The sequence below is a fragment of the Zootoca vivipara genome, chromosome 6, assembly GCF_965207765.1.
Source record: "Zootoca vivipara chromosome 6, rZooViv2.hap1.1, whole genome shotgun sequence".
Taxonomy (NCBI): Eukaryota; Metazoa; Chordata; class Lepidosauria; order Squamata; family Lacertidae; genus Zootoca; species Zootoca vivipara.
The window spans coordinates 77,409,948-77,431,601 of record NC_142589.1 but is presented as its reverse complement, the minus strand read 5'-3'; the positions used below and the strand labels follow the sequence as shown (position 1 = coordinate 77,431,601).

General features: G+C 48.7%; 1 protein-coding gene across 2 annotated transcripts; it reads right to left on the bottom strand.

Annotated features, from left to right (window-relative positions):
- Nucleotides 1-3,745: 3,745 nt before the first annotated feature.
- Nucleotides 3,746-21,407, bottom strand: GNG8 (G protein subunit gamma 8). Of its 2 annotated transcripts, XM_088672695.1 has the most exons (4): nucleotides 21,288-21,395; nucleotides 19,433-19,545; nucleotides 4,384-4,491; nucleotides 3,746-4,198 (listed from the first exon to the last, which is right to left on the bottom strand). In XM_088672695.1, exons 3-4 carry the CDS (start codon nucleotides 4,465-4,467, stop codon nucleotides 4,070-4,072), a joined length of 213 nt encoding a protein of 70 aa, XP_088528821.1. In that variant the 5' UTR covers nucleotides 4,468-4,491; nucleotides 19,433-19,545; nucleotides 21,288-21,395; the 3' UTR covers nucleotides 3,746-4,069. The 2 variants fall into 2 exon arrangements, with proteins under 2 accessions (XP_088528821.1, XP_034975725.1); XM_035119834.3 differs by lacking the exon at nucleotides 19,433-19,545 and having other exon boundaries at nucleotides 21,288-21,407.
- Nucleotides 21,408-21,654: the final 247 nt, after the last annotated feature.

Sequence of the window (21,654 nt, the reverse complement as noted above, 5' to 3'; positions counted from 1 at the left end):
ATGGGTTATTTGTGGGGCATCAGGGCCGTCTCAAGCAGGTCGGGCGCCCTGGCGCTGAGGCACGGAGATCGCTCTGGCGTCCCCGCCCTCGCAGTGCGCAACATGGTTTCCGTGCAGCTTTGCCGCGCAGCACCCCCCTGCCAGTCTGGCGCCCTGCCACCCCGCACCACCGGGACTACACCTAGAGCCGGGCCTGTGGAGCATAGGAATTCATTCTCCCCCCCCCCAAAAAAAAATATAGTTCGGCCCCCCACAAGGTCTGAGGGACAGTGGACCGGCCCCCTGCTGAAAAAGTTTGCTGACCCCTGGAGTTGACCTTTGTTATCCCTTTGAGGAACAGCCTGAGCATGTGCAGAGTGCACCTAAATCTTCGACACTGCCTAGGTCATCAGTCTGATTCTCTGGTTTCTGAGTCAAGGTGGAGTGAGCTAGCTTTCCCCCTCCCCTTTCGTTATTCATAGCTTCCATCTGTCATTGTGATTCATGCAAATTCTTTCCCAGCTTCCTCACAGGCCTTTTACAAATGCTCCCTTGACCCTTGCTGCTGGGCTTTCCCCTCCTCTTTATGTATTGATGGGGTTATAGTGAATTTACTGTCTCTGCAGCCTGGAGTTCCAGAGGTCACAAAAAGTCAAGATTATGAAATATTTCTTAAAAGGAAGTTATTCCCAAGGTTCATTCCAATTAATCCTGGGAGAGTGCCCATTCTATCTGCAGTTTTCTTCAAAATCTCTGACACAGGTTTTTAAAAATATATTTAGAGAGAGAGGTCTTCTGGGATCATTGTTGCTGAGAAATGATGCTTGCTTGGATGGGTGGGTGAATCAGCTGAAGAGCGTGGGAGATCTCTCCTCGCCATGGAGGGGGGTACTTTGCGGCTGCATTCTCAGATTCTGGATACATGGCTGGTAGACGGCCCTTGGCTTCTGCTCTGCTGCCAGGAAAAAAGGCTTTGCCTAGTCCAGCATCATATTTCCCACGGTGACCAGTCAGACCACTTCCAGAAATCCAGAAGTAGGCTTCAAGACACCACTCAGCCTTCTTTGAACAGTTTACCTGCTTGCTTCCTTACTTGTTTGCCTGCTGTTCCATCAACACACCACCGCCTATTGGTGGCCACATGAACTGCAGCATGACAACAGCATTCCAATTTTCTTATATAGTGATATGATATGATATGATATGATATGATATGATATGGGTGAAAAAGGAGAGCACAAAATATGGTCTGTAGCTCAACATAAAAAAAACAAAAACCCTAAGATCATGGCCACTGGTCCCATCACCTCCTGGCAAATAGAAGGGGAAGAAATGGAGGTAGTGAGAGATTTTACTTTCTTGGGCTCCATGATCACTGCAGATGGTGACAGCAGTCACGAAATTAAAAGACCCCTGCTTCTTGGGAGAAAAGCGATGACAAACCTAGACAGCATCTTAAAAAGCAGAGACATCACCTTGCCTACAAAGGTCTATATAGTTAAAGCTATGGTTTTCCCAGTAGTGATGTATGGAAGTGAGAGCTGGACCATAAAGAAGGCTGATCGTCGAAGAATTGTTGTTTTTGAATTATGGTGCTGGAGGAGACTCTTGAGAGTCCCATGGACTGCAAGAAGATCAAATCTATCCATTCTGAAGGAAGCCAGCCCTGAGTGCTCACTGGAAGGACAGTTCCTGAAACTGAGGCTCCAATACTTTTTATCCACCTCATGAGAAGAGAAAACTCCCTGGAAAAGACCCTGATGTTGGGTAAGATGGAGGGTACAAGAAGAACCACAGAGGACGAGATGGTTGGTCAGTGTTTTTGAAGCCACCAACATGAGTCTGACCAAACTGCGGGAGGCAGTGGAAGACAGGAGTGCATCAGGTTCAAATCCCGGGCGTCTCCAGGTAGGACTGGAAGAGAACACCTGGCTGAGATCCTAGTGAGCTGCTGCCTGGAGAGCAGGATGTAGCCATAGGTCTAACTCTGTAGGTCTAAAACTGTAGATGGTTGGACAGTTTTCTCGAAGCTACCAACATGAGTTTGATCAAACTGCGGAGTGCGGAGGCAGTGGAAGACAGGAGTGCCTGGTGTGCTCTGTCTGGTCTGTGGGGTCACGAAGAGTCAGACACGACTAAACGGCTAAACAACAACAAATATTCTTGAAAGAAGCTTTAGGCTCAGCTCCTTCTTCCAGCCCTCCCCTCTCATTGTACATACATACTGTACTTTTAAAGCACATCCACGCACCCACAAAATCCTGGGAACCGCCATTTAGCACAGAGCTACATTTCCTTCATTCAACTTTGTGAGCTGAAATTTCTTAGATTTTCAGTTTCGGCCTTTTTAAAAACAACCATCGCATTGCTTTACAGAATCCCCAGCATGCATTGACTGGGACACCCTTTCACTGGCGTCGTGTGACAGATGAGGATGTGATTTGTCCCTTTACATGCGTCCTGCCCAGTGTGTCAAAACACAGACGGAGGAACAAAGCTCTTTTGACAGAAGACCGGGAGATCTCAAGAAGTTGTTCATGGCCTAGACGGAGCCAGCAATGCAGTTACTGGCCTGATCATCAAGAAAAATGGCAAATTAGCAGAACTTACGGTAAATCAAGGCTTGTGGAATGGATTATAGACTAATTGAGAGAGCAGAGAGTTATTTGCTCATTGTGGGCGACAGAAGTTACCGTAAATATTATGGTTATACTAATCCAACCCCTTCCTGGGGCAGGAAAAAGTGAGCATAAAGCAATGTCAAAAGTACAATCATTAGCCAATTTTGCTGATAAACCCTATTTTGCCTTTTGGGCACCTAACGGAAAAAACACATTAGTGCACCAACACATGCAATAATGAGGTAGAGTGGTGAGTGCAGCCAAACTCCTACCTGGTTCCTTCCAGATGTTTTGGATGCCAGCTCTCATCACCCAATTCAGCACAGCCAAAGAACACAAATGATGATAATGGCACGCCAAAGAATCAATGGGGACGGGGGCAGGAAAACCCACTGACGGGGTGGGTGCCTGACAGCATCACTGTTGGCAAATTGTCTTCTTCTTAAAAGCCCCCAATGTTTTGGCAATGGCCTCTTAGCAGTACAATCTTACGTTTCTCCCACCAAGGCCAGGGGTGGAAATCCATCTCCCGCTTCAAACCGCATCAGCCACAAAACCGCAACAGATTTAAAAGTTGGGGAGAGAGGCTGCTCACTCTATCTAAAGAATTGCACAATTTCCCTAACTCTCCCCTCAAAAACATGTGTGCGATTGATTAAGCACTGAAACCCGGCTATTCCCTTCCAGGAACATCTGCCTTCTGGGCCTCCCACTTTTGATGGAAATGCTGCTAAGATAACCGTTCTGTCTCGCTGCTGTTCTGCAGAAAAGTGAGATAACTGTCAAACACCCACCTCCACCCCCCCCCACCCCATTAGGACATTCGATGCCCCAAGAGCGTGGTTGGTGGAAACAGGGAAGAGGCATGGAAATAATCAGTTCAACATTTATTGGGAAAAATAAACAAAGGAGGAGGTGGGAGGTAGAATTCTCCTCTAACAGGACCCTGGGGGCAATTCCTTGAATGGAAGGAGATCATAGAACCAAAGAGTTGGATGGGATTCCCCAGGGCTCATCTAGTTCAACCCCCCTGCAATGCATGTTGGGGTCTCTTCCTCCCTCCCAGCCCCTGGGGCAGAAGGTTGTCAACCTTCTTGGGACTGTGGGCACATCTGCCTACCAAGGAAACTGATATGGACACCATGCAGACATACCAGGGTTTATTTGTTTATAATTGGGATCAGGAAATAACACAGCCTGGACAAGCTTATTTTTGACAGCAATGAGGACTAGCAACTTGCTTTTTTTAAAAAAAAAGCTAAGACACGTTTTCTCTACAGAATACACACAGTCCTGTTTTGGTTTTTTTTTTTGCTGGAGGGAGATCATAGGACCAGGTTAGAAATTCAGATTTGAAAGGGGATCAGGGTATACCATGAACATACAAGAGGAAGTTCCGCCCACCACTGCCCTGGTCTGGAAGTGGGAGGAGTTTGCCATTTGTCTCCCCCGCCAAGCCGCTTCCAGGCTCACAGCACGATACAAAAGAGCCGTTTCTCGCGGAAGGGGTTCTCCGCAGATGGCACCGGGGTCACCAGCGGATCCTCCTTGGCGTGGGCTTCACAGTGGGCCAGGAGGTCGGCCGCTGCCTTGGACACCTGCCACAGAGGGAAAGAGAGTTAGCACGAGTGAGCATGCCTTTTGCAACACTTAAGCTAGACTACCGCACGGCAAGCCGGGCTGCCCTTGGAGACTGTTCAGCTGCTTCACTGCACAGAACCAAAACACGGTGTTGTATACATGCAACTGCACCTCATACAGGAGAGGAGATGGGGAAGCTCACCTTCATCCGGTCGATGTTCACTTCCAGTTTCAGCTGCTCCACCGTCTTCCGCGCCTCTGCAATCTTGGCCATGTTGTTAGACATTATCCCTCACCCGGCTGGAATGGCCTTGTGGTCAGCAGGTGGGCAGAGAGAGAGAAAGAGACAGGCAGACAGTAATATTCAGTGGAACCAGCTGACCTCTGAGCCCTCCCCTCCTCCAGCAACGTTCACAGAAGCTGTAATTTCATCAGAGCAAACCACAACCATTATTAATCTCTCAGAAGATCGGAGCTCGAAGGGATCAGTCTGGATCATGCCCCGAGCCCCTTCCAATTATTGGCTTCCTGTACCTAGGCCTTGCCAATCAGAAGGTTGGCGGTTCGAATCCCCGCAACGGTGTGAGCTCCTGTTGCTCGGTCCCTGCTCCTGCTAACCTAGCAATTTGAAAGCACGTCAAAGTGCAAGTAGATAAATAGGTACTGCTCTGGTGGGAAGGTAAATGGCGTTTCCGTGTGCTGCTCTGGTTCACCAGAAGTGGCTTAGTCAGGCTGGCCACATGACCTGGAAGCTGTACACCGGTTCCCTCGGCCAGTAAAGCGAGATGAGCGCCGCAACCCTAGAGTCATCCACGACTGGACCTAACGGTCAGGGGTCCCTTTACCTTTACCTTACCTGATGAGGGTTAAAATCTAACAGAGCAGGTTGCTGAACTGATCAGACAAGTTTCTTTGCAAGACAATGTCCATAGCTGGCCACTTACTTGTAAGTGCCCTCATCAACGTCCCAAAAGAAATAGTCAGGTTGCAAGAGTGACAACTAACTGATTATGGCCTCCAGGTTAATGGGTGGGCCTTTCCTAGCTCCTAGGTAGAAGGCTGATCGCCGAAGAATTTATGCTTTTGAATTATGGTGCTGGAGGAGACTCTTGAGAGTCCCATGGACTGCAAGAAGATCAAACCTATCCATTCTTAAGGAAATCAGCCCTGAGTGCTCCCTGGAAGGACAGATCGTGAAGCTGAGGCTCCAATACTTTAGCCACCTCATGAGAAGAGAAGAATCCTTGGAAAAGACCCTGATGTTGGGAAAGATTGAGGGCACTAGGAGAAGGGGACGACAGAGGACAAGATGGTTGGACAGTGTTCTCGAAGCTACGAACATGAGTTTGACCAAACTGCGGGAGGCAGTGCAAGACAGGAGTGCCTGGTGTGATATGGTCCATGGGGTCACAAAGACTCGGACACAACCAAAAGACTAAACAACAACAAGGTAGGAGTAGTGTGTGAGAACTGGGCTGGAAGCTGGAGACACAGAGTCATGCTTGCTCTGCGCTGGATCCAAAGTTGTCGTTTTTGAGCTATTTTTATGGGAAATCGCAAAAAACGACACTACCGACATTGGTTGCCATACGTCCGGCTCTTCCCAGACATTTATTTCAAATTTCTGCCCAGAAACTGCTGCCTACTGCAGTATTCTGAATATGTCTGGGAAATTCTTAACATATGACAACACTAATATATGGGGGGATCTTTTTGTGTGTGTGCAAGAGATTCTTTTTGCAAATGTGACATTAGGAGAGATGCAAGTTAAGCGCTGGTTAATTTTTGCTCAGCTTTTAGAAACAAAATAAAATCACAAGTAAGACTGCATTTTAGGTTGTTAAGATTAGAAACTCAGAGAGGGCAAAATCGACAAATTTGTCTCTTCCCTACTAGTCAGGGCTGATGAGAGCCACAGCCTTATAACATCTGCACAGAGGCAGGTCTCCCCACCCACTATAGGCAAAACACCTTGAATAGCACAGGACTACTAAATCTTACTAAATTAAGTCCTTGGTGAGTTATACAATGTAGATAACGTGGCTCTCAGCATTTGCTTTCTAAAAGCTGGTCCCTCTGGGAGCGAAGGGGTTTTTCAGTTAATGAGCCAGAATCAATAGCTGGTTCTTCAATGACTGCCATTTAACCAGTCACGCAGGTAGGGGGCAAGGTGCTGTTTCAAAAGCAGAACCAACCCTTGTCCAGAGAGCCTGCCCGTCTATGCCCCAAACTTACAAATACCTTTGGTTAGCAACCGCAGAGTAGCATTTGGGGTTGTTGTGCTGGGCCTTTTCCGTTTAACGAAAAGACGCTGTGTGTTTCTGGTTGCCTCACCTCAAAAAGGATACCGTGGAGTTGGAAACAGTTCAGAAAAGGGAAGCGAAATGAAGGAAGGTTGCAGTTTTTTGTAGGACTTTTTAAGAGGAAAGGCGAGTTCAAGGTGACATGATAGAAGGCTATAGAATTATGCATGCATGGAAAAAAGCAGAGAAAAGCCTTCCTCTCTCATAAACATTAGAAGTCGTGGACATTGAAGGCAGCTGAATAGAGATTCAAGACAGATAAAAGGAAGCCTTCATGCATCATAATAATGTAGCCTTATCAGCTACTAAGGGTCCTTAAGTTGCGCCCAGGCAGGACAGAGATAGCCAATAATGACACCGGGGGTTGAATCCAGAGAAATAATTTAATCCTTAAATTTAAGGGACTCTTGGTGATCAAGCTTCACGACAAGAGTAAAGAAACACAAATTGCAAAGCTTCTTATACACTTCTTGGGCTCTGTAAATGTGCACACGCAAGGGGGTCACAAGTACATATAAGGATCTTCCTGTGTCCGGTCCTGTGCATAATAAACTAATTGGCAATATATAAACTAATTGGCAATACAGTAATACTAATTGGCAAACCTCTCTCAATAATAATAATAATAATAATATTTAAACCCTACCCATCTGTTTGGGTTGCCCCAGCCACTCTGGGCGGTGTCCAACACATATAAAACATAATAAAATGTCAAATGTTAAAAACTTCCTGATACAGGGCTGCTTTTAGATGTCTTCTAAAAGTTATCGTTCTTTATCTCCTTGACACCTGACAGGAGGGTGTTCCACAGGGAGGGCACCGCCACCGAGAAGGCCCTCTGCCTGGTCCCCTGAAACTTTACTTCTCACAGTGAGAGAACCATCAGAAGACCCTCAGAAGAGGACCTCAGTGTCTGGGCTGGACGATGGGGGTGGAGACTGTGGAACTGGCTGCCACAGGAGACAGCGCGGCTCCAACGTGCTCTAAATGAGGATTGCATAAATTCATGAGGGAGAAGGCTGACAACGGCCACTGGCCATGATGGCTGTGCTCTGCTGTGTGACACCTTTGATACAAAGGAGAGGAGACAGCTCTTGGATCTGTGAGATCGGGTTGCTACACTGGATGAATTTCGTTCAAATGCCTTAATTAATAGCGCTGCAACAACAATGGTGTCCACACCGTCTGGCTCTGCCAGGTTCACCCGCCCTGAGTGTTTAATAGTTTAGTAAAGGAAACAGACCCCAAAAAGAGGCTCGAGTGGATGAAGGGGAAGCTGAACAGCTGGGCGTGACTGAGGAACAGCGGGAAGCCCAGAGGCTGAGCCACAATCCAAGGGAAAAGGGAATTAGCTACACGGCAGGAGTAGCAAGAGGGTCGTGGGGGGCAAATGCAACTCATTAGCCCCCTTCCTTCCACCTCCATGCGCTCCTGACCCCTCACATCAGCCATGCTCAAAGCCGTCAGCTAATTGAGAAGCCCCCTGCAAGGGAGAAGGGAAGGTTTTAGCACATGGAGATGATAAAAGCATGTGGGAACATTGTAGGGGGGGGGGCTCCATTGTGTGCAGGGAACGTGCAATAGGGGAGGGACAGAATCAGTATTTAATACCAAGATCCACCACCTCTGAAGTATAGAAAAAGCCAGCAGTGCCTCTGAGCATGGGCAGAGTCTTTCTGCTGCCCACCAAGCAACTCGCGCCATGATTGAAGCCAGCCGGCGTACATAACCCGGGACAGGGTTGAAGAATGTGGCTCCCAGACAGCCCAGCTCATTTGCTGGGGGGTTTGGAGTCATGAGGAGTGGGGAATTCAGGATTTGAGGACATAAGGTGAGGGACGGGCTTGAACCAAGTTGGTTTTTCAATGGTCTGCTGCAGAGCAGCCGAAGCACTAAGCAAGAGGGCCTCTGAGCATGTGCAGAGTTTGCACCTGTGAATGCAAAGGACACTTACACGGGGAGGCCACGGGTGTCTCAGCCTGGTGCCCTCCAGATTATTTAGACTACAGCTGTTGGCTGGGGATGATGGCGGTTGGAGTCCCAAACACACCTGCAGGGCACCAGGTTGGAGAAGGCTGTGATTCATCACCTGCTTTTCCTCCCTCCCTCCCTGTGGAGGCACCAACTCACTGGTGTGCCCGCCCTTGCCAGCTGTGCCCAAGGCCCTTTTGAGCTTGACAGCTGCTGCCAAGGGAGAAAAGAGGTCCCTCATCTTGAATCTACACAGGTAAATATCAGAAGGGGAATGAGCTCTTGTAAGGCAAGAAGGTGGACCCAGAGAACGTCTCTCTCCCCATCGTATCTCACGACCATGGTAAAACCACTTGGATTTTTAAAAGACACGGACTAGCAGATCCAGTTCACAGTGAGCAGGGTGCACAATATTGTGGCAGGTATAATTGGCAAGTAATTTCCTGGATTCAGGTGCAAAATTCTGTGGGAAAATCCATACCATGGCTGCTAAGAAAGGGGCACTCACTCATCTTTGGGGGACTTCTCCTATGTACCAAGCCAGACCATTAGTACATCTAGTTCAATAGTGTTCACACGGACTGGCAGCAGCTCTCTGGGGGTTCAGGAAGGGGTCTTTTCCTAGCCCTGCATGCTGTCAGGGATCGAACCTGGGAACCTCTACATGCAAGGCAGATTGCTCTGCCACTGAGCCCTTCCATCTTGAGTGCATTGCACTCTCGTGGCCTCAGTTCTACCATCTGTTAAAGGGGTGCAATAGTGACTTAAACAGAAGTCTTGCCACTTAAAAGGGATCTCTGAGTATTAAGGATAAAATCACAACAATGGGGCATCTGTTAAATAGTTATTGCTAGCTGTTTGTGGTTCATTGCCCCTCTACCTTATAAGAAAGCAAAAAGATGGTAGCCCAAGACAACTGTTCAAAAAGGAATCAAGCCAACTTTTCATACCCACATCTCCATATGGATGAGCAAAGCCAGAGATATTTTATTTTAATGCCGTTCGCATGGAGAAGGAAGCTCTCTCTCTCTTTGCAGCCATGGACAGTGCAGTCCTATGCATGCCTACTCTGAAGTAAGCCCCACTGAGTTCAACAGAAAATGTGTACAGGGTTTGCAGCCTAACAGTGCATTCCTAACCGCATCTCCCCAGAAAGAAGTCTTGTTGAATTCAATGGGGCTAACTCCTAGGTGTGCTTGGTGTGCAATTATTAAGCACTGCTTACATGCCATTTTGTATTTTGAATTCTGCCTCATATACACTATTGCAAATATTTTTATTTCCTGCCAATCCACACTACCCTTGTATAATTTAATTCCCCACAAAAGAGAGAGAGCGCAAGGGGAAGCATTGTGATTTTAAAATTTGGTTCCGGCAGGGAATTTCAACTTGAAAAGTTAAATAAAACGTTAGATGAAACAGAGAAGATCTGCCAAGAAGACCTAACTCGGAAAGTCAGGTGCACTTGGGGGAGAAGCGAGGATTTTAAAAATACCTCCTCAAAGGTGCAGGATCAAACACCAAGTCAATCCTCAGGCGCTCGGAATCACTTCAGAAAGCGACCGTCAGAGCAATAAGCCTCTCGCCCAACCCAACCCTTTGCCTTGCCTCTCCCCAGTCTGGGACAGCCCCGGGTTCGAAAGGAGGCAAGCAAGGGAGAACTCTCGCTGTTACCTGTTGTCCACGACGACCGTCCTTGCAGAGCAAAGTGGCTCCTCTCTGCTGTCTCTGGTCAGAATGAGCAGCTGCCGCCACCTGGAGCATCGGGAGCCGCAGGCAAGCAGGCAGGGAGGGGAAGAAGGGAGGGAGGCGCCTCTCAGCCCACCCCTGGGAGACTCAGCTTTAGAGGAAGGCAGCTTGTGGGGGGGGGGAGAAGCAGGCCCAAACCCTTTGGAGAGAACAGGCTTGGATTTCAGGTGTCTGAGGTCTGAAGGACATCAGAAGAGCCTGCTGGACCAGGCCAATGGCCCATCCGGTCCACCATCCTGTTCTCACAGCGGCCAGCCACATGCCTGTGGGAAGCCTGCAAGCAGGATCTGAGCACAAGAGGAACTCTCTTTTCCTGGGGCTTCCGGCAACTGGTACCCAGAAGTGTTGGTGCTGACCTTTAAAGCCCTCAATGGCCTTGGTCCTGTATACCTGAAGGAGCATCTCCACCCCCATCGTTCAGCCCGGACATTGAGATCCAGCGCCGAGGGCCTTCTGGCGATTCCCTCATTGTGAGAAGTGAGGTTACAGGGAACCAGGCAGAGGGCCTTCTCGGTAGTGGCGCCCGCCCTGTGGAATGCCCTCCCGTCAAATGTCAAGGAAATAAACAACTATCCTATTTTTAAAAGACATCTGAAGGCAGCCCTGTTTAGGGAAGTTTTTAATATTTAATGCTGTAGTGTTTTTAACACTTGATTGGGAGCCGCCCAGAGTGGCTGGGGAAACTCAGCCAAATGGGCGGGGTAATAATAATAATAATACGTTGTTGTTGTTGTTGTTGTTGTTGTTGTTACTGCCTCTGACTACGGTGGGTCAATCTAGTCCATGGGTAGGCAACTAAGGCCCGGGGGCCGGATACGGCCCAATCGCCTTCTAAATCCGCCCCGCGGATTGTCTGGGAATCAGTGTGTTTTTACATGAGTAGAATGTGTCCTTTTATTTAAAATGCATCTCTGGGTTATTTGTGGGGCATAATTCATTCTCTCCCCCCCCCCCCGGAAAAAATAGTCCGGCCCCCCACAAGCTCTGAGGGACAGTGGACCACCCCCTGCTGAAAAAGTTTGCTGACCCCTGCTCTAGCCCAACCCCCTGCAATGCAGGAATCTCAGCTAAAGCATCAGCCGTCCAACCTCTGCTTAGAAACCTCCAAGGAAAGAGAGACCACCTCCTCCTGAGGGAGTCTGTTCCACTGCCAAACAGATCTTACTGTCAGAAAGTTCTTCCTGTTTAGTCGGAATCTCCTTTCTAGTAACCTGAAGCCATGGATTCGAGTCCTACCCTCTGGAGCAGGAGAAAACAGGCTTGTTCCATCTTCCATGGGACAGCCCTTTAGATATTTGAAGATGATTATTATATCTCCTCCGAGTCTCCTCTTTTCCAGGCTTGGTTTCCAGACCCTTAATCATCTTAGTTGCCCTCCTCTGCACACCTTCCAGCTTGTCAACATCCTTCTTAAACTAGGGTGTCCAGAACTGAACACAGTATTCCAGGTGGGGTTTGACCAAGGCAAAATAGAATGGCCCTATTACTTCCCTTGATCTCTAGACACTAGACTTCTGTTGATGCTGCAGCCTAGAATAGCACTAGCTTTCTTTTTTACAGCTGCATCACACTGTTGACACATGTTCAGCTTGCGGCCCAGTAAGACCCCTAGATGCTTTTCACGTGCTACTGGCAAGCCATGTGTGTCCCACCACCCCCATCTCATATACCAGTATCTGTGCAGCTGATTCTTCCTGCCAAAGTGCAGAAGAACCAGCTGCACCAATATAGGGTGGGGGACACAGTTTCTGACTCAGTTCCTCATTCCCCCCCCAAAAAAGGAATGCCTCATAACCTGCCCCCCATCCACAGTTTCTGCAGAGGAACAGCATAAAGGCTGGGAGGGGTGACTATAACGTAAAGAACATGGTACAGAAATGATAAAAAAGCATCTCTGGATTTATTTTATTGCATGCAATGCCAACTTGCATCCATGTGGAGGCGGCATAAAGCAAGAGAACGATACCATGGAAGTTGGCCCTGGAAACGAAGCAAAGGAAAATCCTAGACTCTTCAAGGTTCCCTCTTGCCACTGGAATTTGCCACAAAGGTGCAGGTCAATGCCGTTCGCCAACCTGGTGCCCTTTCCAGCTGTTTTGAACTACAACTCCCTGGGGCTGGTGAGAGTTGTAGTCCAAAATATCTGGAAGCGGCACCAGGTTGGCGAAGGTTCTGTGAATCGCAAATCCTGCTCCTCAAAAAATGGAGCTGGGTTTATTGAAATCTCCACCCCCACCCCCCACCCTCAAGCAAAGCCAACCCAGGCTCATATTAGACCACGGTGCTTTCAACTAATAAATCCACAAATGACTGTGTTGGAATTGGACTAGTGAGACCTGGGTTCAAATTGTTGCTGTGAAAAAAATCCTGGGAGGCCTCTTCTTCCTCAGCCTGACCTATCTCATAGGGTTGTTGTGATCTTGCAGTTTCTCAAAAGGTGTGGATGGCAAGTGTGTTGGGATGATTCAAGGACAATCAAAGAACATTTAAGCATTTCAGTGCAGTGTAATGTAGTATCAAAATAATGTTTTTTATTTGCAACTCCAATATAAATGAGATAAGCCAGCAAAAGTAACACTCCTTCATTGTTTTCCAAGACAGGCGGATGCCAACATACCCGGCAAAACCAAGCTCATGCCTCTCATTGAGTTTGTATACATACTTAAGGTACATGTGTAAGAGGCTCATTTATAATTCTATTTTGGGAATGATTCACGTTATTATGCATCATTTTATATATTCTGGATGCCATCTCCCAGATGAGCTGTAGCTGTGGGTCCTGTGAGTGAGTGAGTGAGTGAGTGAGTGAGTGAGTGAGTGAGTGAGTGGCATCTGCGGGTGACATCCTCAGATGCCAACAGTCACAGCCAGACCATTCTGCATCCTGATCTGGTTGGCAAAGATGTGGATGGCATGGCAAGCCCCTGCAGACCACCCCATTGTCCACATTATTCTAGGGTGGTGCTTTCTTACTTTAAGCTGCCCTGAGGTAAGGTTACCAGATGTCCCCGTCTGGCAACTAAAATGTAGTATACTCAAAAAATGTAGTATAAACACCGACAACTGGAAAACGCCGGCCTGCGAGAGCTCCAACTGGAGAACAGCCTTTACCAAGGTGTCATGGATTGTGAAGATGCTCGAACTCGGAATGAGAGGGAGAAAGTTCTCCCTTTTTTTAAGGGAAATTCCCTTATGCTGAATAGGCTTCCTCGTGAGAAAAGGGAAAACTTGGCAGCTATGAGGGAAGCACGTTTGGCAAACCCCTCACCGTGATCAACTCCCGCCTGGAAACCTACATCCCCACTGTGGAAGGACATGTGGATCCAGAATTGGTCTCCACAGTCACTTACAGACTCACTGTTAAGACTGTGTTCATGAAAGACAATCTTACTCGGCTACGAGGGATCGCCAAAGAAAGACAGAATTCTTGGTTAAAGTTATCTGCAATCAATCCCACCTCGTAGGAAATTGGCCGCTCAGATGGTCCTACTGACAGTGGCGGAGCTTCATGCTCCGGCACCGGGGACGGGGCTGGCGCCTGTTCTGGGGGTGGGGCGCGCCTCCCAGAGGGCCGTGGCACACGTTCCGGGGGCGGGGCGTGCATTTTGGGGGCGGGGCAGGTGCCTGCTATCTTCCTACGACCCTGCCTACTGAGACAGGTCTCCTCACTGGAGACTTAGGCCTTTCTACCTCAAACTCTAACCCCTGCAAAGCTGCCTCTTTGCAACGCTTTTGGCTCCTGCAAAATTGCTTAATAAACAGATCTTGGGGGGGGGGTTACTTTCAAAGGCATCTCCGGCACTCTGCTCCCTCCAGAGGCTTCCTAGTTTTTGAGTAAGGGTGGAGGAAGGGCAGCGGACGACCCTTTTCCATCCCTGACAGAAGCGACTCCATTTTGAGAGGGGCAGGGGTAACTTTATCTATTTAGGAGACCTTGGGCGGCTGCAGGCGGCTTGGCTCCTTTGTCAAGGGAACTTTGCCGGGCGATGTGGCATTTGATCGAATCCAGATGGGATTCCAGTTCCTTCGACCTGATGTCATGTTTGTGTGCGTGTGCATGCGCCAGGGCCTTGCTCACACGCAGACATGCTTGTGAGGTGGTCACCTCCTGACTCCGGTTTTCGCCTGCCTCCCCCTTTGCGGCAGCTGCGATAAAGGATGCCGAGGGGGCTAAAATTAACCCCAGGAAAATCTCGGGCCAGCGTCTGGAACAGATCAGAATCATTCCAGACACCAGGAGACGGGGTGGGGTGGGGGGTGAGACATGTGTCTGTGTGTGCGCGCGCGCATAGTTTCAGCGCACTTTGGAGGAGGGTGAAAGAGGGATTGCAAACAGAAGGAAGAGAGAAGGGAGAAACACACACAGAGTTAAGGTTTTAAAAAAACCCAGCCCTTTAAAGCAGCAGCTGAACGAGAAAGTAAAAATTAGGGTCTCCAGGAACTTTGAGACCCCCACCAGGTGAGGAGAAGGCAGTTAAAGTAGCACCAGGTCAAGGAGAGTGGGCAGGCGCATAAAAGGAAGCAAGGAATGGGCCCAGAGCGCACATGCTCAGATGCACCCCTCATTTATGAACCCACTTTGCACGAGGGTTGACAACCAGCCAATGTAATGTAGTGTTTAGGACCTGGGAGACCAAGGTTCAAATCCCGCCCCGACTCAGCCATGAAACTTACCTTGGGCCACTTGCGTAAACTACTATCCGGAATTCTCAGTAATTTTTCCATTTTAAGTGAGAATATCCTAATAACCTGTTTTGTTTTGTTTTGTTTTACAAACTTTTTAAAAGTATTACTAGCCCTCACAACACCAATATTTTTTCCCCAGGGGATATGAATGAAACAATCAACTTATTCTCTCTCATTCTCTCTCTCTCTCTCTCTCTCTCCCCTACCTCACAGGGTTGTTGTGGGGATTATACGAGGAGAGGGGCCACTTTGAGCTCCTTGAAGTGACAACAAATTAATATACAATAAACTTTGCCCTCTTGAACGCTTGCGAGAAAAAGAGGCTGTAAAGCCAGAAGTGCACGCATGGGGAAGGACAAGGTTGCGGGTTTTAATTTCGTTATTTTTGTTAGGTGTCTGGGGTGGGGTGCCTCTCGACTCCAGTTTCGCCAGCCCCTATGTGGCAGCTGTGATATAGGTGATAAAGGTGGCAAGGGGGCTATGGGAGGTGGGGTGTCGCACCCACTGTCCTAAGAAAGATTTATTCCTGATGTATCTGACTTTTTCTGGGGGAATCTCCTTTGCCTTTCGGCAGGAACCTAAATGCATTTGGGCTTTTATTCTGTTTTGAAATGTTCAAGTTAGTTGCCTTAATTTTTTTTGTGTGTGTGTGTGTGTGTATATTTGTTGTTGTTGTTTAGTCGTTTAGTCGTGTCCGACTCTTCGTGACCCCATGGACCAGAGCACGCCAGGCACTCCTGTCTTCCACTGCCTCCCGCAGTTTGGTCAGACTCATGTTCGTAGCTTCGAGCAGGGGTGTACCCAGGATCAACATTAGGGGGGGCAAGGGGCGGGAGGGGAGGGGCCACAGTGGGAATGTGGGCAGGGCTACGTTGCCTGCGCCGCCCAGCTCTTCTGAGGAGGCAGCCACAGGCTCGCGTTCCCCGCGCGCCTCTGGAGCTTCGCGGCGGGAGCAGGAGCCTGGGGCCGCCTCCTCGGAAGAGCTGGGCAGCGCAGGCAACGTAGCCCCGCCCACATTCTTACGCTCCGCTTACGCTCCCCGGTCCTGCTTAGCTCTCCTCCGCTTACGCTCCCAGCACGCCTCTGGAGCTTCGCGCCAGGAGCGGGAGCCTGGGGCTGCCACGCCTGCGCCCCTCAGCTTCTAGGGGGGGGGCAATTGCCCCCTCCTGCCCCCCTGCCTACGCCCATGGCTTCAAGAACACTGTCCAACCATCTCGTCCTCTGTTGTCCCCTTCTCCTAGTGCCCTCAATCTTTCCCAACATCAGGGTCTTTTCCAGGGAGTCTTCTCTTCTCATGAGGTGGCCAAAGTATTGGAGCCTCAGCTTCAGGATCTGTCCTTCCAGTGAGCACTCAGGGCTGATTTCCTTCAGAATGGACAGGTTTGGTCTTCTTGCAGTCCATGGGACTCTCAAGAGTCTCCTCCAGCACCATAATTCAAAAGCATCAATTCTTCGGCGATCAGCCTTCTTTATGGTCCAGCTCTCCACTAAAGTGGAAGTGAGAGCTGGACACTGTATATATAAAACAACCTAATGTTCAGGCGCCTCCCACACAAGCTCTTTAAAGCAACTTTTCCCTTCTTTTAAAAGCCATTTCCCCCTAGGAAGGGCATCCTCCACATATAAGGAGTGACTTTGACCAAGCCTTTCTCAGAGAACCTTTTTATTTCTCTAAACTTAAACGTCCGAAATGCAATAACCTTCAGGTGCACCAAATCCCTGCTCTTCTGGGGTTGCCCATACAGGAAATTACTCGATAAGTAACCTTTAAATCCTGGTTTAAATCACGTTTGTATCGTGGTTAATAGCAATAACGTTTGGTTTATATAAATAAATAACGTTTCTATCATGGCCAAGTGTCCCGTGAATTTCACATGCGCTACCTCAGCCTTCCTTACCAGCCCCCTATAAGGTAGGCCTGTCCAATTCTCCTGACGTTAAAGACTGGCAACAGGATGAGGGAACGTAACCTGGCCTCCCAGTGACTCCAAGGCAGGGACGAGATTTGAACCCGGGACCAGGTATTGCCCAGCTTTCTGCCCCCGCTTTGCCCTGCCTCCGCCACCATCTCGGTTCCTCAGCTCCTAATTAACCGACTTGGGCGATTCAAGATACCCGTCTCTCCTCTCACGCTTCCGGTATAGGGACCGGCTGGTGCCGTTGCCATGGCGACTCTTCTGCAAGCGCCAGCATCCTCTGTGTTGCGGGCAAAGGAGATGAGCACCTTAACCCTTGCTGGGTACCATCCATCTTGTGCGTTATCTCACATATCGCGGAATCATGGAATTGCAACACATGTTCTGGAACTTTCTGCAGTGGGCAAACATCACCCGCTAGCCGCCAACTTTGGTCTGGCAAGGCCTCAGCAAGCCTTTGCTGCCTGCCTGGTGCTGACAAAATGGGGAGAAGCATTTCTTAGCCCCCCAAATGTGGCCGCAGCTTGTGTTGGCTCTCTTCCCAGCATCCTTTTATTGGTTAACCTGTTCTGGCCTATGGAGAGGGTTAATTTGGGACATCTTTGACCCTGTTTCTGGCACTGTTTTTGAAACTTGTACATATATGATTCAGCTGCTTCCTTTAGCACTTTGTGTTCCCCAGGAAAAAAAAAAGGGTGGTCCTTTGGCCAGGGTCTCAGTCTCAGCTAAGGCCTCACTCACATTTAGACGCCTGCTAATGGGGGCGGGGGACTTGGTAAGTTTCGCAACTTCTCTTAGAATCATAGAATCATAGAGTTGGAAGAGACCACAAGGGCCATCCAGTCCAACCCCCTCTTGATGTGCATCACACCAAAAATGGGACAAACGTTCTCAGCTTTCCCAATTTAAGCAAATAATAAGATGCTATTTGATTAAAAAACCTTTTTTTTGGTTAACCAATACATATACTGGTACATACTAATATGTATACATACTAAAATGAGCCTAAAATGTTCATAAATATTAACAAGCATAGGCTACTATTCGGAATTCTCGGTCATTTTTCCATTTTAAGGGAGAATATCCTAATAACCTGTTTTGTTTTGCTTTGCTTTGCTTTGCTTTACAAACCTTTTAAAAGCATTACTAGCCCTCACAACACCAATATTTTTTTCCAGGGGATGCAAATGAAACAGCCAACTTATTCTCTCTCTCTCCTTAATAATATTTTTTATTAAAGATTTTCCTCGTTTACAAAAGCAAATGCATCGTCTCCTCCTTCAGGTTGTGTTTTCTATGTGTGTGTATTTGTGTGTGATTTTAATTCTTCTTCGACTGAATTGCTTTCCTTTACTCTTGCATGTCATCAAAGCCTATGCGGCAGCTAGACTAGTGATTGGGAGCGGCCGCTGAGACCACATAATATGAAAGATCTACATTGGCTCCCAGTACATTTCCGAGCACGATTCAAAGTGTTGGTGCTGACCTTTAAAGCCCTAAATGGCCTCGGTCCAGTATACCTGAAGGAGCTTCTCCACCCCCATTGTTCTGCCCGGACACTGAGGTCCAGCGCTGAGGGCCTTCTGGCGGTTCCCTCACAGCAAGAAGCCAAGTTGCAGGGAACCAGGCAGAGGGCCTTCTCGGTAGTGGCGCCCGCCCTGTGGAACACCTTCCCATCAGATGTCAAAGAGAGAAACAGCTACCAGATTTTTAGAAGACATCTGAAGACAGCCCTGTTTAGAGAGGCTTTTAATCTTTAATCGATTATTTTATTCTTCTGTTGGAAGCCGCCCAGAGTGGCTGGGGAAACCCAGCCAGATGGGCGGGGTATAAATAATAAATTATTATTATTATTATTATTATTATTATTATTATTATTATTATTATTACTACAGTATATAGGTTCTGGTGGTGCAGGATTAGATCGTGATGAACAGAGTCCTCTCGGATCAGCAACTACTTTAGCACAGCTTACAGCAGGCTTCCTCAACCTCAGCCCTGCAGATGTTTTGAGACTACAATGGTCCTGCTAGCTAGGGATCATGGGAGTTGTAGGCCAAAAACCTCTGGAGGGCCGAGGTTGAGGAAGCCTGGCTTAGAGGGCTTCAGAACCTGGAAGTGGCCTAGGGATCCCAGGACCTTTTTAGGATGCTTGCTAAAGAGCACTTTGCCGCCAAGGGCTGAGTGCGAGAGAGGGGCGACAGGGCCTTTCCCCACCATCAACACAAATCTCCATACAACTCAGCAACTGGTGAAGAGCGCCAAAATCCAGGCGCAGAGTAAAAGGGAGGAAAGGGAGGGGGGGTCTTGTGTCTCTCATCTGGAACACATTAGGAGAGGCCCCGTCCACGACATGCGTTTCTTTTTTCCCCTTCTTTTTTTAAAGTCAGCCGCAACCTAGACGAAAAGAGACTCCAAAAGACTCCCTTCCCTCGCCTCCCCCATGCTCAGGTTTCCATTACAACGACCCGGTGAGATATTCAGATGGTACAAATTAGGCACGCACTTCATAAAAGAAGCCTCCCCACCCACCCCTCCATGCCTGGTTCCAACTTAAGTTTCTACAATTCCCTAACCATGCACCAGGCGAAAGAAGTAAATCAAACCGTGAACCTAAAGGACTCACCCAGAGGGAAGAGGTTCCCTGTCGCTATACTGCATGTGTCACTGATCTGGCCTGGAAGACACATGATTTTGCTGCGTCTTTCCTTCGGGCCCATCAACACCACAAGGACTCCACTGTGGGCCAATAAAAAGCCTTTCTCCAAAACAGGTTTTATACCAAGCAGGGCCATCTTAAGCATAGCTGGCACCCTGGCGCGAAGAGCCCTCCGGCGTCCCCCTGCCCCGTTTCCCAGCGCGGCTGTATGGCGGCTGCCGCAGGCTCAGCTGCGTGGCGGCCCGGCACCCTGCGCCACCCAGCCTTGCCGTAGGGCGGGCCCTGATGCCAAGGTTGCACCAACACAATGCACTTTAAGCACTATGATACGACTTTAAACAGTCGTGGCTCACCACAAAGGATCCTGGGAGCTGTAGTTTGTTAAGAGTGCAGAGCGCTCTTAGGAAACCCTCTCCCACCCCTCTCTCAGAGCTACAATTCCCAGAGTTTTTAAACAAGAAATCCCTCTTCCCGGGTACTCTGGGGTGCAAACATGGTGCTCAGCCAAAAAAGGGGGGCAGAGGAATCGTGAATTTATTTCACAGGGGGCTGGGAAGAGAAAGAGAATTCAGATGTCAACACTCATGAACACAACTATATGCTTATTAGGAGACATAGTTCTGGGGAGCTGAAATGGGTTGTCCGTGTGCCCCTAAGCAAATGTGGCCCTTTTATCTGAAAAGGATCCCCTGTCCCTGATCTATCTATAGAAATCACGGGGAGCAAAGGATCCCATTTCAAACACACAATGGCCCAGTCTTTGGGACCCAGGTTCAAAGACACACAAAAGTCCCTTTTTGGAGGAGGAGGAGTTCAGCCAAGGAGACCACTGGCTCATTTCTCTGGCTCCCGCCTTGCAGAAGCCGTTGCAATAATTTAGCTGAGCCAGGATTGCTTGGAGGGAGGAGAAGGGCTGGCGGAAAGGAACCGTGCTTTCCCCTATATTGGGGGCAGTTGGGGGATGGGAGGAGTGCCGAGCGTTCCTGGGGAAGGAATTTGGAAAAGCAGAACCCGCCTTCCTGGCTGCGCGGAGAGCATCTGGTTTTCATAAGAGGCTGAGAGAGAGAGAGAGAGCGCTCAGACAGTAGTGCGGAAAAAGCAGAATTTTGTCCAGAGCTGCCCAGGGGTTATAGGACTCAAATGGGCTCACAGGATCCAAGGATTTCCTGCTGTCGCTTTAAAGGGATGATCCAGAATTGGAATCGGTTGGGCTGGTTTGCGTACTACAAGGACAAAAATAATATATAAAAAAGCTTAAGGCACAGCCCCGTTCTGCAATCAAATCAAAAGCTTCCTCTGAGCAAGTGCAGAGTGCTTTCTTCCACAGCCGCACTTTAAGCTTTAGGAACAGGGAGTTTCCAGAGAGGGGATACTATTTCCAAGCAGGCTTGAGGCCTACAGCAAAAGCCTTTTTTTCTCCCCTCTTTCAGAATTTTGGCCCTTGTTCCATCCTTCCAGGCTGGACTTTTAAGTAAAGCTTCATTCCTCAGCCCATACTTGCTTGCTTTCGCCCAAAGGAGATAAAGGTTTTCTTTTTCTCCTTCTCCACCCTACCACACCCCTCACTGTCAAATCCTTCTTTTTTCCCCTCCTCTCTCTTTCTCTTTCTCTCTCTCTCACAGATGCATTGCTGCAATGAGAGTTATTGCAAACCAGAAACACACACTGTTCTTGCCTTCAGTTAAACAGATTTTGCAGGTTTTGGAAACCAAGCAAAGCCCTACAAAATCTCTTTTCCCCAAGTCACGAGGCGGGATGTGTGTGTGCATCATCGCAGGCCCCTCTTTCAAACAGCCTTCAGCTCTCCAAATAAAACTCTCACCTGGTTCAAGAGACGAAACCCAGAGCCCATGATGTGCCCCTCTAGGTCCCTCAGAAAACCTACGCGGCTAAGCGTTTAAGCTTCATTGGCTTCTCAGCTTTATTTCTGGATCTCGGCCACAAAACTTAAGCTTTTAGGGCTGATTCATACTGGGTTTCGCCGGGATTTGGCCAGCGTTTGAGGCAGCTAACTCGTAAAATGTGAAGGGGAGACTCACGTCTCTGAAATGAAAGGAGGGGTTGGAAGCTGGACTGCTCAAGGGCCCCATCCTGCCCCCCTCCCAGTATCACCAGTGGCCTTCCCAGCTGCCGACCCAGAGACAACATAAACATGGAGGGCCAAAAGCCTTTAGGAAAGAGGAGAGAGT

What these genes read in the sequence shown, in the direction of transcription:
- GNG8 (XM_035119834.3), bottom strand. Translation starts at nt 4,467, where the DNA reads ATGTCTAACAACATGGCCAAGATTGCAGAGGCGCGGAAGACGGTGGAG. An exon ending in TGAACATCGACCGGATGAAG is followed by an intron (nt 4,199 to 4,383) that starts GTGAGCTTCCCC and finishes CCTCTGTGGCAG; the next exon opens with GTGTCCAAGGCAGCGGCCGA.